This window comes from Bos mutus, chromosome 8 (assembly GCF_027580195.1).
Source record: "Bos mutus isolate GX-2022 chromosome 8, NWIPB_WYAK_1.1, whole genome shotgun sequence".
Classification (NCBI taxonomy): Eukaryota; Metazoa; Chordata; class Mammalia; order Artiodactyla; family Bovidae; genus Bos; species Bos mutus.
The window spans coordinates 7,591,120-7,607,086 of NC_091624.1; the positions used below are offsets into that span (position 1 = coordinate 7,591,120).

Genomic DNA, 15,967 nt, shown 5'->3' on the forward strand with positions numbered 1-15,967 from the left:
CATATGGTTGCCGGGGAAAGGAACAGTTAGGGAGTTTGGGATGGTCATGTACACACTGCTATATTCAAAATGGATAAGCAACATGGACCTAGTGAATCGCACAGGCTACTCTGCTCAATGTTATGTGCCAGTCTAGAAGGGAGGGGAGAACGGATATAAGGATATGCATGGTTGAGGCTCTTCACTGCTCACCTGAAACCATCACAACATCGTTAATCAGCTATACCCCCCACCCAAAATAAAAAGTTAAAAAAAGAGAAAAGGCTTCACATCTGAGCCATCTGCAAGCGGTGGCTGTAAGTGCAGAGCAGCACATTACAGGAGAACGGTGAGGAGGGAGGCCCTTGCTATTCTCTGCTGGCAAGCCTGGAGCAAGCGTGGGGGGAGTTTTATCTCAGACTGAACTGCTGGGAGGGCAAGCTTGCTCAGTCATGGGGCTCATGGAGTCGATTAATTCTGAGCTGCTCAGAGCCTTCCAGCACAAAGATAAAGATGTATGAGGGGGTGTGTGTGCTTGCACGTGTATGTGTGAGAAGCGGCAGGCAGAGGCAGGGAGGAAGAGAAATTGAGACAGGAAATCTCTCTCAATTATTTTCTGTCAATCATAATATGAAACATAATCCCCTTCCCACCCAAGGCTTTTTCCAGGGATCATGGTGTAACAGCAGGAAAAGAGGGTGTGTATATATGATTCTAATAAATTGGGTTTGATTGGGCCTACTGCAGAGGAACTGCTCAGGATCAGCATGTCTCAGGACGGAGAGGTGGCAGCCTGGGAGGCCGGCTGGAGTTAGCCTGACATGGGTTGTAATCTTCATTCTGTTTTGCAATGGCTGTGTGATCTTGAGAAAGTAACTTTGCACCTCTGGCGTGTTCCGAAATAAGCAGCAGCAGCAGAGCACCAAAGATTCTCAGTCTCTCTGTGAAGCTGTAATATTGAGGTCAATGGAGAACGAAGCGGGGCAGGGTGCTGGCAGGGCCCCATAGGTGTTTCCAGGGGACAATGACAGGACTGCAGGCTCGATGTCCAGGCTGGGTCTCCCAGGCTCCCCTCTTCACAGAGCTTGAGGCCTGTTTCACTGCTTCTCTTAAAAGGTGAAATAACTTGAGGCTGACATCATCCTGAAATACTATAACATGCCGTGGATTTATAGCCTTCTGTATGCCTGGTCCTGAGCCAGTCTCTGAAATTCAAGGAATTATCAGGAGTATTTCTCTCTCACTATAGAAACTTGCTGCTCAACCATTCTAAGCTTCTAATCATGACCCTTTTGGTTGATTTTTCAAAAGGAGAGAATTTCAGCCCTGAGAAGGGTCTTCAGAGGCCCTCTAGTCTAACTTCCTCACTTAAAATCTGAAGACATTGAGACCTGGAGAGGAGAGAGACTTGCCTAAGGCCATCCTGTGAAGGGAAGTCACAGCTGAGAACAAGCCTATATGTTGGCTTTGGGCCAGCAAGATTCCCATACATCATGTAGGCATGTGATGCGAGTTAATCAGCTTCAGCTTGCCTAAGCTGCACACTCTCTTTCACCCAGCCCCTGTCTGTCTAGGTCCGTCTGTCTACCCATCCATCATCTATCTCATGGTTTCTCAACAACAGCACTGCTGGTGTTTGAGGCCGGGTAACTCTTTAACATGGGTATCACAGGAGACTCAGCGGCATCGCTGGCCTCTACCCACTCGATGCCAGTAGCATGGCCGCATTTGTGAAATCCAGAAATTTCACTCGACCTTGTCAAATGTCTCCCAGCACATAAAATCCTCCAGCTGAGAACTGCCAGCTATTTATTGTTGTCTCCATCTCTACGCAACCACACATATGTGTGTATGCACACACACACACAGACATACAAACTGGTTTCACTAAACAGCTAGCAGGAGATAGTGCTCTGGAGCCAACTAAGTCTACAAGTTAACACAACTTTATTGTTTGAAGTTGCAAAGTCCCTCAGCTCTAAGATATTGTGGATTTAGAGCAGCTACTGGACTCTGGCTATATCACTGGAAAATCAGACAGGCCTGAGGAAAGATCCAGCACTATCCCTCTGCTGAGCCCTAACATTCTTAGAAAAAGGTACCCATTGAGTCATTACTATTCACTGCTGTAAATAATAGGAACATTCTAACACATGCGAAAAAGCTAAATGAACCGCAGTGCCCTCACGCAATGGCATATTGTTGGTATTTAGTCATTAAGTTGTCTGACTCTTTTGCAACCCCATGGAGTATTTAGCCTGCCAGGCCCCTCTGTCCATGGGATTCCTCGGGCAAGAATACTGGAGTGGCTCAAGAATACTCCTGAGCCACGAGGGAAGCCCCCGATGGCATTTTACATGGCCATTAAAAATCTTGGTCTTTTTTTTGTTGTTGTTGTTAGCTCATATCTTTATTAACCAATACACAATTACTTGTCTTCTGGTTTGTTGAAACAATAGGTCAGACAACATTTGCCACAATAATGTCTGTCGAAGTGACTGGTCATAAAAACTCCAGCACCACATTCATCTGAGGGACACTCCTGGCAAAGGCGACTGATTGTGCCATTCTCATCCACCTTATAGTATTTCAGAACAGCCAATTTAACCTTCTTTCTCTTATGCTTGTTCTTCTTGGGAGTGGTGTAAGACTTCTTCTTCCTTTTCTTAGCGACACCACGAAGTCTCAACACTAGATGAAGAGTCGACTCCTTTTGCATGTTGTAGTCAGACAAAGTACATCCATCTTCCAGTTGCTTGCCAGCAAAGATCAGTCTTTGCTGGTCAGGAGGAATTCCTTCCTTATCCTGGATCTTGGCCTTTACATTTTCTACTGTATCCGAGGGCTCAACCTCGAGAGTGATGGTCTTCCCCGTCCGGGTCTTCACGAAAATCTGCATCTTGGCGGCGGTTCCACCACAGATGGCGGATCCGAAAGAAAATCCTGGTCTTTAGAGAACTGGACATAACTCAGAGACAGGCTTTTCTCTTGTGAAGTTAAGTGCAAGAAAAAAACTGGATGAGAAGCAACTTTGAAGACTGTTGCAACATGGGAAAACGTAGATGGCATAATATCAAGCGAAAAAAAAAGAACACAAATTTGCATCTATGCTATGATTTCAGATATGCACAAGTTAAAAAAATGCATATCTACATGCAGATGAGTACTGGTAGAGAACATGGAAAAACTGAAATTAAAGGACAACAGTGTTTGCTTACAGGGCCTGGTTCAGAAACCATTGTCATTTCTGACTTTTGGTGATTGCTTTGTATAAACACACGTCTTGTTTATGGATATGCATAATTTGAATGTAAGAAAAATTCCTGGTGGTGTCGGTGGATGGAACATGGAAGAACAGGGAGTTCTTGCAAACTCTCTGCTTCCTCCTTTCAAGCCAACCCATCACTGGCTGGCCCAGCACAAAGCCGTTACTAGGCTGAGAAGATACTTGCGTGAATGAAGAGGCAGGGGGTATACGGAGAAAGCAACCAGTGAACAGAGCTGGAAACCTAAATTCCAATTGTGGTTCTGCCCCTGATTTGGGTGTGACCTTAGATAAGCCCCATTCACTCTCCAGATTTTAGTTCCTCCGCTGGTAGAACAGAATTAATAGTATTGTGTTATTTTCAGAGCCTCACTTGACGGCTGACAGATAAGGAATGCTAAAGAGCTTTGCAATATTAAAAGAGATCAATAACTAAGTTGTTCGTTGTCTTTACCACCACTATCACCATCAGAATCGTGACCCCCATCATCATCTTCACTACTCAATGTATGCCTGTCCCAAGCCAACTTCTTCCTGAAGAAGTTTCCAGCTCTCACCTAAGTGCATCAGGGCCTCCTTGTCCCACGGCCAAGTTGCTACTCCTGCCAATTCCTCCTCTGAGGAGTTTGCAAAGAAGATATTGAGGTGTGTCGATCCATCCAGTCTAAGAATGTTCTTCATCTCATTAACATCCAAGTATGCTCTGTAAGAGAAAAAGAACCTTGGCTGTCATCATCATCCAAAAAAAAAGGTACTATTCAAATAACAGATACTCCCAGATTAACTGAGTCACACCGTGTGCCAGGCACCTGGCTAAGCACTTTATAAACATGACCTCATTGACTTCCCCCAATAATATTATACAGTAAGTGAGGTGATCACATTGTACAGACCAAAAAAAAAAAAAAGTCCTCGTGAGTTTGAGAAACTTGAAGGTTTCTCAGCTTATAAACAATAGCAGCGTTCAGTTTAGAACCTCAGTCAATCTAAAGGCAACAACTGTCCCTAGGCGCTCTGCTATATTGACTGATGACATCATATGGACATAGAGCGAGAAGAGACCATGGAAGAGATAACACATATTCTAATCCTGCCTTCTTTTCTACTTCATTCACTATGGACCTTGGACCATTTATTAGGCAAACATAAGCTACACTAGGAGGCCTGCTTTGCATCTCTCTTCCCATCTTGCAAGGGAGTGTGGTCCAAAGTGATTATACGGGTTGCCCAGAGTTGCAGAACTGGGTTTCAAGGTCAAGTCTCTCTGGCTTGGAAACATATGTTCTTTTCACTGGGGCACCTTCTACCTCCCATAGATGATTCTGCATTCTGTAAGCCTTTATTACTTTGTCCATAAAACAGGCCAAGGTATATATCACATTGGAGGCAGCCATCATTGCAAAAACCTAGACTATATACTGATGTCTTTGGAAAGTGGATTAATTCCACACACAATCATCATTAGGTCTTTAACACACCGAACAAACATGTCAGACAGAGAAAGAAATGGTCTTTGGAAAGAGACTGGCATATGCCAGGTGCTCAATAAATAGGAACACTTCCCTTGTGGAGTACGACTGTCTCTTCACAATAGGAGTTATAAAGTTTTTGGACCAGTCACAGAGTCAATGGATCACAGAGGGAGTTATCTTACCCCCGTCATGCATCTTTCAGGTGGCGCTAGTGGTAAAGAACCCGCCTGCAATGCAAGAGATGCAGGTTTGATCCCTGGGTCAGGAAGATACCCTGGAGAATGGGATGACTACCGACTCCAGTATCCTTGCCTGGAGAATACTAGAGCCTGGCGGGCTGCAGTCCATGGGGTCGCAAAGAGTTGGACACAACTGAAGCCAGTGAGCACACATGCGTGCATATTCCCTCTTGGGATACTTGGGAACAGCTAATAAGCATTTTTGGAGTGAAGTTAGAAATGAATCAATGACAAAAACATATATAAATAAGCAAGCAGTCAGCCTGGTGTAGTAGGTGAGATAAAACCTGTGAATAATGATCTTTAGTGGTTCAGATGGTAAAGAGTCTGCCTGCAATTTGGGAGACCCAGGTTCAATCGGTGGGTTGGGAAGATCATCTGGAGAAGGGAATGGCACCCCATTTCAATATTCCTGCCTGGAGAATCTCATGGACAGAGGAGCCTGGCGGGCTATAGTCCATGGGTCACAAAGAGCTGGGGACGACTGAGAGACCAACAATGATCATTAATGTTTGCTGGGTCCTTCTCTGTGGTCCCTCACTCCATGGATAATCACCTTTAGTCTTCATTACACTGAGGAAGGTGGTATGGTTATCCCCATTTTCCAGATGAAGAAAAAGAGGCTCCCGTAACTTCAGACATTGCTTGGGTCACACAGCTAGCTGGAATCCCTTTTCCACCGTGCTGCCTCTCCAGGGAGGGGGAGGCGGTGGGGCTGGCACAGAGCCTGGCCAGCAAAACACTAATGATGCCACCTTTCTCTTTTCTTCCTGGGGTCACAGAAGAAGCTCCCCACATGTGAAGCAGTAAAGCCAGAGGGCCCCAGCGGGGCCTGTGGGACCCTGTCTTCCCCTTGAGCCCCATATGACTCTGCTCCCACCCCTGAATTTCCCACAGTGTGCCGTCGGCAACATCTGCCTCCCCCGTGCCCCCATGATGCATTATCCTCAGTGCCTTTACTCACGCTGCTCCTCTCAAGGACTCAGCTCCTCTGATGAACGAATCCAACGTCTGTGCCGGCATCACTCCTCCGGGAAGCCTTCCCCGATTGCCACCTCACCTCTCTCTCTTCTACCGTCTCTGTACCCCTCCACCTCGTATGAGCACGCACACTCACACCACTCCACATACTCCACTGGTCTGTATCTACCACTGTCTGTGGCTCCCTGGAGGCTGGGAATGTGCCTAATTCATCTCTGTTTATCACCCAGTTCCCAGCACAGGGCTTGACCGTTGGCAAGCACTCAGGAGATCTGGATGGAGGGGAATTACATTGGGAAAGAGAAAATCTAAAACGTTGAGGCCCCAGTCTCAGCTGCAGCTTTCTTCCTATAAGGCTTCAGCTTCCTTATCAATACACTGGGGTTAGGAACAGATGCCCAGTGCTTCATGGGGCACTTCTGTGGGTCACGAACCTGTGCCTCCACTCTGGGGGAAGAGAATACGTCTGAAACCTACAGTGCCCTCCCGGCTCCACGTGTGATCAAGAGCCCATGATTAGTCATGGGACCATAATTTTTCCAGCTTTTCAATTACAAAAAAAAAAAAAAAAGTTGCACATGTGTTGGAGATACAAGCAAGGCCTGGAGAGGTCACACCTGTGTCTAGGCTGAGCTGACCAGTAATTCCGAGGACAGAAGCTGAGATATTGACCCAAAATCTCACTGCTATACCTCTGCTCCCCTCAGCTTCTGAGCTGAGAAGCCTTGTGAGGAGTTTGAACGAGTCTTCTCTGTGATCCGAGTAGAAATGAGGAAGGTTAAGGACAACACATCGTAAATTCTTGCTGCATGCCAGCCCGTCCTAGCTATACCTGCTGTCTCACCTCTGTGCACAATCTGAAGCCACGGGGCAGAGCATGGAAGATGACCTGTTCTCAAGCCAAACTCCTGGGTTTGAATCCAGCTCTTCCCCTGGATGTTTGGGTCCCCCTGGGTTATTTACTTAACTTCCCGTGTCCCCGTCTCTTTATACAGAAGATAAAGATGCGAACAGTATCCACCTCGTCGAGTTGGTCTGAGGATTTGGGACATTAATAAAGGAAGTGTAAAGGGCTTAGAATAACCCCTGGCATGCAGAAACCCTGGGTAAATGTTTAGCCATTTCCAGTATTCATCCTGGTCCTACAGATGAAGGAACAGGGGTTCAGAGATCATATAAATACTGACAAGGCCAAGTCCAAATCTCGACATGTTCAACTCTTCCTTCCACTTCACCCTCAATCCCGAGCCCTCTCAGGACCACAGGGAAAGGAAACACCAAGTGGGAGCGGAGTGAAAACACCAAGACGCCGAGGCTTCCCTGGGTCGGCCCTTCCCACGCAATTTATTATTTTCTAATTGATTTGCCCATTTCCACCTACCACTCTCTGGTGCAGAGAACACACATATTATTAGAGAAAGTCACCTCTTTGTCCCATGGCTCCAGGCTGAGAAAGCTTCAGGAGAGGAAGAGGGGGCGGGGCAGGGGCAGGGAGATGTTTTAATTGGTTGTTTATTCTGATGTAATTGCAGAAACCAATCTTTTCGGTGGGTGACATTCATCCTGGCTCAAGGAAGGTATGTGGGATATTAAATAAATAGACTCCCTTGCTTGTATATATATATATATTTTGTTTTGTTTTTTGGTTTTTGTTTTTCACACTTTGAGAAGCTCCTGTTTCCCTAAAGAGATGGCCCCTTTCCTCTCCAGTTATTTTTTGGGGGACCCACGCAAAGGAGAATAGTTCTGTGGCTAAAAGATTTTGTTCTGCTAGCTCAGGTCCTCCCGCCAGTTCAGAGCCAAGCTGGGTGTTTCCCAAAAGTATCAGGGGAAAATCTTGGGGACAGGAGTCCATGTATTTAACTTCCTCCTCCATCTCTTTAAGCTCTGCTGGACTTCCCTGGTGGCACAGTGGGTAAGACTGCACCTGTCAGAGCCGGGGACACGGGTTTGATCCCTGGTCTGGGAAGATTCCATATGCCTCGGGGCAACTAGGCCCAGGTGCCACAACCACTGAGCCTGCACTCCAGGGCCCGCGAGCCGCGACTGCTGAAGCCCACACACCTGGAGCCTGGGCCCTGCAGCTAGAGAAGCCATCGTTATGAGAAGGCTCCCCCCGCCCCGCTGCCAACCAAGGGTAGCCCCCATTTGCCACAACTAGAGAAAGCCCACACATAGCAACAAAGACCATGCATTACCAAAAACAGTTAATTTTTAAGAAAACGTTTGCTAAAAAAGAAAGAAAGAAAAGGTTTGCTTATTCCCTTTGCAGATGGATGGAAGAGAGAGCACAGGAGGTCACACTGAGAAGGACCATTCAGAGTTGACGGAGATGGATGCTAAGAAGAGTAAAAGGGTTTGCTGAGGGCCACTTGCTCTCCGTTTTGTTACCATGGGGAGGTTGGTCCCCTGTGGACGCTCTAAATTGGCCAAATTTCTTTAAAAAAAGCAATTACCTCCCTGCAATTCATCTAAATCCCAAACTGTGTGTTTATTAATTTATGTGCAGGTTCTACTTGGCTGGACAGTAGATCCGGATCCACAGGCAAGTTGCTTCGCTTCTCTGAGTCTCAGCTAGCTCATGGGGCTACCAGAGGGCTGGACCGAGCCAGCTAAGCACCATTCTGGCACAGACCTCCCCCCACCACCCTGCATTTTCTGGTCTCCTATTATTTCTCTTATCTCCTCCTAGTGGGAAAACCACCTCCAGGCCACTCTCTGGTCTCAGCCTGCAGTGTCTCCTGCCTACCACCCACTCTTCTTCTTCCCCCTACAACCTCCCACCTGTGTTCTTACAATTTCCTCATCCCAAGAACCTCTGGGCTTGCCCAGTGATGCCCGCTCCTGAAGCACGTCCGTCAGTCTCTCTTCTCTGCCTTACAAGCTCCCTGAATCTCAGCCTTTAAATTCTTTCCCTCCCTGCTAGGCTCAGTTTACATGCAGTGCATGCCACGTGTCTGCTCCTGACCACTCTCCCCTGTGAGGTGGGGCAGTGATGTCCACCCATCAGGGCTGTCAGCAGGACTAGAGGCAGAAGAAAGTGTTCTCCCACAGTGCCTGGCTCATTCGAAGGCACTCATTGATTAGCCGAGGCTATTTGTATTGCATTATTACTATGTTAATTACAAGGACAATTATTAGCAACACCAAAATCAACAGTATCAACCTCTAGCTGAAAATGATTTCACCCTCCTCAGAGGCTCCTAATTTTGATTCTAGTTTCTATTATCCTGCTCGATTATCGTCGCTGTACTTTCCATCAGTCTGCAATAAGCTTCAAACTTATAAGCCGTGTCTTTATCCTCTCTTTATCGCCTACACCTTTCCTTCAAGATACGAGCTCTCTCTGGTTGGCAACTTTTGAGCACCTCTCTTGTAAGCTTCCCAGATGGTGCAGTGGTAAAGAATCTGCCTGCCAACACAAGAAATGCAAAAGACGCAGGTTCCATCCCTGGGTCGAGAAGGTCTCCTGGAGGAGGAAATGGCTACTCGCTCCAGTATTCTTGCCTGGAGAATTCCATGAACAGAGGAGCCTGGTGGGCTGCAGTCGATGGGGTCGCAAAGAGTCAGACAAGACTAAGTGCCTGAGCATACACATATTCACATACACTCGTAAACTGTGTAACTTCAAAACAGGATGAGGAAGTCCAGGGGTCAGGGAAGTGAAGTGAAGTGACTTGCCCAAGGTATCAAGTAAGGAGTGGAAGGCCTCTAGTCACTAGCCTATGTATGACAGCACTTTGGTACCAACAAACGAAGTTACCTCTCCCTTTGAGGCGGGAGGGGCATAGTTCCTTGCAAGGGGGCACAGTGTGGAGAGTTAAGCGTGGGGAGGATTGTAGCATCCACCCTCCATTTCAGCTGCACACCCCTGTGCAGAACCTGACTGCCTGGATTTCTGGCCCATTCCCACTATGCTCAGCTGTCTAGGTTGCAGCTCTGAGTCCCCATCTATTCAGTGAGCTTGTGAACTACCAGCATTTTCCAAATCGAGGTCTATGGAAAGCTAAATCCACAAGAAGCAGCGGCATATTTAAAGGAAAAAAGAATTTCCAAGTCAGATGGTTTTAGGACATGCTCTGTTAAACAAGGTTCAATACATATATTTTTTTAATTGCAAGAATTTTCAGAGCCTTTAATATACAAAATGGGAGTAAGACAGAGCGTATGAAGTATTCCCAAACACATTTGACCATAATCCTTTTTCTCCCGCCCCACGGCTGCCCTTGCCAAAAATCAAATAACAGCACAACCAACTGAGCTTGGGAAATGCTGGGCTCAGTTGGAAAGTCCCTTCTCACTCAGATCCTCTCCCGACTGCCTGTCAAGAGAGGTGTCTTGGTGTCTCTTTTCTCCCTGTGCAGCCTTGTACCTGGCTCCTCCTGTGAGGGTTGTGAGTCCCCTGGAATGTCAGTTTCAGAACGGGGCCTGGCCAAGGCGTTCTCATGGCTTTTACCCTTCTGCCAGAACTACATTTCAAAGCCATGAGAGCAGTCCTGGAGGGAGATCAAAGCTCTCTCAACTCAACTGTCATTAGAATATTTTCTTTATGCATCTCACTCGCTCGTGAGTGCCAACAACATATTTCCTAAATGCACTGGCCTGAGATGCTACAACTCGGTAATAATCTCAATGAGAGGGCTGTCAGGGCCTGTTTTATTGAATGAGAAGCAAAAGGGAACTGCGTTCAAAATGCAGAACAACAACAACAACAGTCTCTCCAATGGAGTCATGAAAGCATCAAGTTTTTCTAACTCTAGACCGTAAGGCACTAGCTTCCCTATTTTCAAGACGGTGAGAGACAAGGTACAATGAGCTCAGGTCAAGACTGTGTCTCTATTACCACTCAAAGCAAATGGACTCCCCGCAGCAGAAGTGATGGCTGAGCTCTTTGAGGATTGCCAAGCCAAAGTCCCGCTCCCTGGACCCTTGATGGGCACAGGCAGGTTATGGGAATGGTGCTGTCCACCTGTAAATACTGTCTATTTGAAGAGGCTTTGTCTGAGCTGCTCCTGGCTGAGAATGGGCTATTTCCAAGCTAGAGGCTCTTTCAAAGTAAGGGGAAGCACAGTAGAGTGCTACAGAAAAACTCTTCTGTTTTTAAAAGTGAAATTTGTTTAACTATGACAGCATAATGTTTACCCACTCAATGGACACAAACTTGAGCAAACTCTGGGAGCTAGTGAAGGCCAGGGAAGACTGGCATCCTGTAGTCCATGGGGTCGCAAAGAATCGGACACAACTTAGCGACTGAACGACAACAACGTTTAAATAGAATACCTTAGATCCTTATCCTCCTGTAGCCCATGTAGAGAACAGTCTCACACAGTAAACTCTGTTAACTACACGATTAAATGTTCTCCGATGGATTTCTAGATGGAAATGTTCTGGACTTAAGTCTATTCTTCACGCAATGATATGACAGCGGAGCGTACGTATGTCAAAGTCACACATACGTATTCACTATTTGCTTTTTGTACTCACTATTTTCTTCTGGCATTATACACCAAGACCTACCTAACTACTGTCATCTCTGGCCTTATTTTTCTTTTGGAAAAAAAAAAGCCATATTTTAAGACAGAGATAGAATAGGGTTCAAATCCTCCGTCTTCTAGCAAGTGACCCTGTGACCTTGGAGAAGGGACTCAATCTCTCTGAACCTCAATTTCCCTATCTGTAAAATGGGGATTTTAATATTCAACCTAGAAATGGGAATATAAAAATCCAAAGTGGTAATACACAAGAAAGTCCCTAAAAGACTGCTCAACTCATGAAAAGGCCCTAAGATGCGCAGTTTTATTTAAGTAGCTCATGGAGCTGGGGGCTTCCTTGCTAGTTCAGTGTTAAAGCATCTGCCTGCCATGCAGGAGACTGCCTACAAGGCAGGAGCCACGCGTTCAATCCCTTGGTCAGGAAGATCCCCTGGAGAAGGAACCCACTCCAGTATTCTTGCCTGGGAAATCCCATGAACAGAGGAGTCTGGCAGGCTATAGTCCATGGGATCTCAAGAACTAGACACAACTTAGGAATTACACCACCACCATCACTATGGAACTAGAGGAAACTGGTCTTGGATCCCAATGTTTATCGTGTCTCCTTTCCATCGTGTACCCTGGTTCCACCACTGGACCAATGTGTTTATCTTCCTCATAGGCAGCTGCCCCATTTCTACAACTCACAGAAAAAGTCCTATAACATCGCCCATTTCCAAATTCTGATTGCAGCCTGTCATTCCCATGGAAGATCTCAAGTCCGTGAGGCACTCCTCCACTTTCAGAACACACCAGACCATTTGAAAGTGATTATCAAATATAAAGATCAAAGCCACTCAATGCAAGTCATTAAAACAAGATAAACCTCAGAATGTTTATTGCATCCATATCCGTGTTCCAAATAACAAGCTTTCTCCAAACTGTGACCAGTTCTAAAACCTGGATGTTGTACTTTTACCCCAAGGGGCCTAATGATCTGGACTTTATTCTCCTCCTCAGTTTCATTGTCAGAAATGCCTAAATCTGTTCCTCTTGTGTGTAAGAAGAGGTAAAGAAAAAACACTTGAAGAGTTGACTTAAATTCTCAGAATCCTGAATGATTGGTTTCAAAGATAATAACTCTTATATGGAAGCTTGACATACAATCTAAGAAAAATGGAACAGCAGCAATCAAAGATCAATTGAAAATTGATCATTTTTTCAATTCTTTTACTGAATGAGTCATTCTTTCATTATCTATCCTTTAGCCTCCCTCCCTTCTGGTCTGCCTGCTTTCATTCTTTACTTCTTAACTTCCTTTCTCCTTGTATATGATTCATTTTTTTTCCTCTTTCATTCTTCAATGCTTATTGAGATTATATTATATACTATACTTTAAGCTGGAAGTTGGGCATAAAATATGAATGAGAAACACTTTTCTCTATCAAAGAGCTAGCAGTTTTATGAACGAAGCAGGACAAATTATCGGATGATCACAACACGATGTGATAATACTAATAAAACCTACCATTTGGGGGAGTTTACTATTATACACACTGACACTGCTTAAGTCCTTTTTTAAATTGTCTCTTTGAAGCTTTACAAAAACCTTATGTGTTAAGTATGAGTATTCCCATACTTGCAGGGGAAGAAACAAGGGTTCAGTGCGGGGGACACCACTTTCCAAAGATCCTCCTTTGCACTCATAGGATGTAAGTCACACAATACAATCTCTAGTGGATCCCACACACTTTAACCATTGGTCTCTTACCTTTGCCTCTGATATGTGTTATGACAGAGCGAGTGCTGAATGTGATGGAAGCACAGAAGGATGGCATTTACCCAGGTGAAGGCGGGGGGAGATACCATTGTGGTTTTCACAGGAAGAGTACAGCTTGGACCAAGTGTGGGAGACAGAGCAAAAGGGGCCTGGAAACACATAAGAAGAAGGGGGTACAACAAGTCCTCGGTCTCAAATCTGGGACCACGGGAGTAATTTTACAAGAGGCAGCTGGAGGGGTCAGCAGTGGCCACATCAGGAAGGGCCTTGTACACCAGGCTGTGGAGGATGGGCAATGTTCTGCAAGCTTTAAGCAGACCCTGGCAGACTTTTATGGAAGAGAACAAAACAATCTGGTTCATGTTTTCCAAAGAGCCTTCTGGAGGAATGTGGAAGATGGACTGGAAGAGGGATGAAAGTAAAGGCATCGGCGGTGGCTTGCAGACACGGGGTTGGATGTGAGCATGTCTGCTGCTGCCGCTGCTGCTAAGTCACTTCAGTCATGTCTGGCTCTGTGTGACCCCATAGATGGCAGCCCACCAGGCTCCCCCATTCCTGGGATTCTCCAGGCAAGAACACTGGAGTGGGTTGCCATTTCCTTCTCCAATGCATGAAAGTGAAAAGTGAAAGTGAAGTCGCTCAGTCGTGTCCGACCCTCAGCGACCCCATGGACTGCAGCCCACCAGGCTCCTCTGTCCATGGGATTTTCCAGGCAAGAGTACTGGAGTGGGGTGCCATTGCCTTCTCTGGTGAGCATGTCTAAGGAGAGGTATTTATGCTCAAGGGTCATTTGATGTTTGGTGGGGTCAGGAGTGAGAGCAGGTGAAATGATGGGTCTGGCTTCTGACGAGGTCTGCTGGAGCGTTGCTCTTTTATGATTCTCAGATTCTATATATCAGCTGCCCACTCCCATCCCCCATTGCTGCCCTAAACTCTAGGTCCACCAGTTCTGTTTTTCTGGGGCTGTCAATACACGTGGAAGGTCAAGGTCCACCCCCAGGAAAATCACAGGCCTGCAGAATAGGATCCTAGTGAAACCAGGAGACGGGTGGGATTGAGAATCGTGAGGATATGGACAGGAGGAGAGGAGGGTGCTGATTCAGAAAGGCAGGGAGGATCAATGGACAGGTTCGCAGATCTCTGGATCGTCTTAAAAATTGACGTGAAAGTAGCAATCTCTCATTCTGACAAATAAATACAGTATTCAAAAGGTGAGACTCCCATACACGCTGTCCCTCATATCACAAAATAATGGGTACTGATGTAGGACTCTAAAGGAAGGAATAAAATAATCTCAGAATAAAGGACACCAATTTAAAAGGAATACCTTTTATCAAGAACTACTCAGCTCCTATTTTTCTCATTTCTCACTCTGAAAAAGGCTTCTAGAGACTTGTGGAATGGAAAGCAGAGTGTCCGACACCTGGTTCCTGGCAAGCTCAGCTCCATTCACTTGGTTAATGTGCCCCATCCTTCCAGACCCAGCCTAGAAGCGACTCTGACCCCTGATGAGTCAGGTACCCACCCTTGCTTCCCTCAGCACCTTGGACTTCGCCACAGCAGTACTTCTCCAACTAGCTACTTATTTACCTGCAGGAAATTCCATGAGGGCAGAATCACACCTATCTTGTGAAATGCTCTTTGTAACCCCAACACCTCACACAGTGCTTACACATAGTAGAGATGCCCCCCTGCCCCCCCACCCCACACACACATGAACAAACCATCACTCTCCTAACATCTTCTCCTGGGGTTCTACAATCTCTGCTTTGATAGCCCCAGGGACTCCGAGCTTACTGATTTTCAGGGAAGCCATGAAACTGGAAGAATCCCCTGATCTGTAAGGAAGACCAACAGTTGAACTGTGATGGTGTGTTCGAAAGTAGGAGGACGGTGATATGGTGATTGTACATCGAATCACTGCTCTCACAACAGTAACGCACAGTTCCAGGGCCCTCAGCTATCTCTCTCCAACCCCTCACTTTCTTCTCAGAGGATCAAAACCACGATTGATAAATAATACAACTGACCACGCTGAGAAGGATATACACCGCTCGCTGACAGCCCTGTGGTTGGTCTTACACTTGATGTTCAGTTAAATAAAGACAAATTGCCTCTATGTTGCAAGCTGTAGCAGCCATAGAAGTCTAAGGACAGGTGGCAATCTCATTAGACTGTCATTTCACTCTAATTTTTAACCATTTAAAATTTAAATGATGTGAAGATTGACCCCACACATTCATAGTTGGGCAGATCTGAGCAAGATTCACAACATTACCTTCAATGTGAGTCAATATGGCAGCTTCTGGGTGTTAGTCTGGGCCCACACACATCACCTTGTTGTCGTCGTTCAGTCACTCAGTCGTGTCCAACTCTTTGTGACCCCATGGACTGCAGCATGCCAGGCTTCCCTGTCCTTCACCATATCCTGGAGTCTGCTCAAACTCATGTCTGTTGATTGAGTCAGTGAGGCCATCCAACCATCTCATCCTCTGTTGCCCCCTTCTTCTCCTGCCCTTAATCTTTCCCAGTATCAGCTGAAGCTGAATGGTTCTATGAAGACCTACAAGACCTTCTAGAACACCACCAAAAAAGATGTCCTTTCCATCATAGGGGAGTGGAATGCAAAAGTAGAAAGTCAAGAGGTACCTGGAGTAACAGGCAAGTTTGACTTTGGAGTACAAAATGAAGCAGGGGGAAGGTTAACAGAGATTTTTTTGCCAAGAGAACACATCAGTCATAGCAAACCCCTCTTCCAACAATACAAGAGACAGATCACC

The 15,967-nt window shown here is 46.1% G+C and overlaps 2 protein-coding genes across 2 annotated transcripts in view; both read right to left on the reverse strand.

The window, feature by feature from the left end:
• The window catches only part of PAPPA (pappalysin 1), a 267,243-nt gene that overhangs the window by 206,314 nt on the left and 44,962 nt on the right, over nucleotides 1-15,967 (reverse strand). Inside the window, 1 exon segment of the mRNA XM_070375021.1 lies at nucleotides 3,802-3,947. Coding sequence (XP_070231122.1) covers nucleotides 3,802-3,947 — 146 coding nt within the window.
• On the reverse strand, nucleotides 2,381-2,938 carry LOC102280318 (ubiquitin-ribosomal protein eS31 fusion protein-like). The gene has a single exon (XM_070376071.1). It carries the CDS (start codon nucleotides 2,876-2,878, stop codon nucleotides 2,408-2,410), a length of 471 nt encoding a protein of 156 aa, XP_070232172.1. The 5' UTR covers nucleotides 2,879-2,938; the 3' UTR covers nucleotides 2,381-2,407.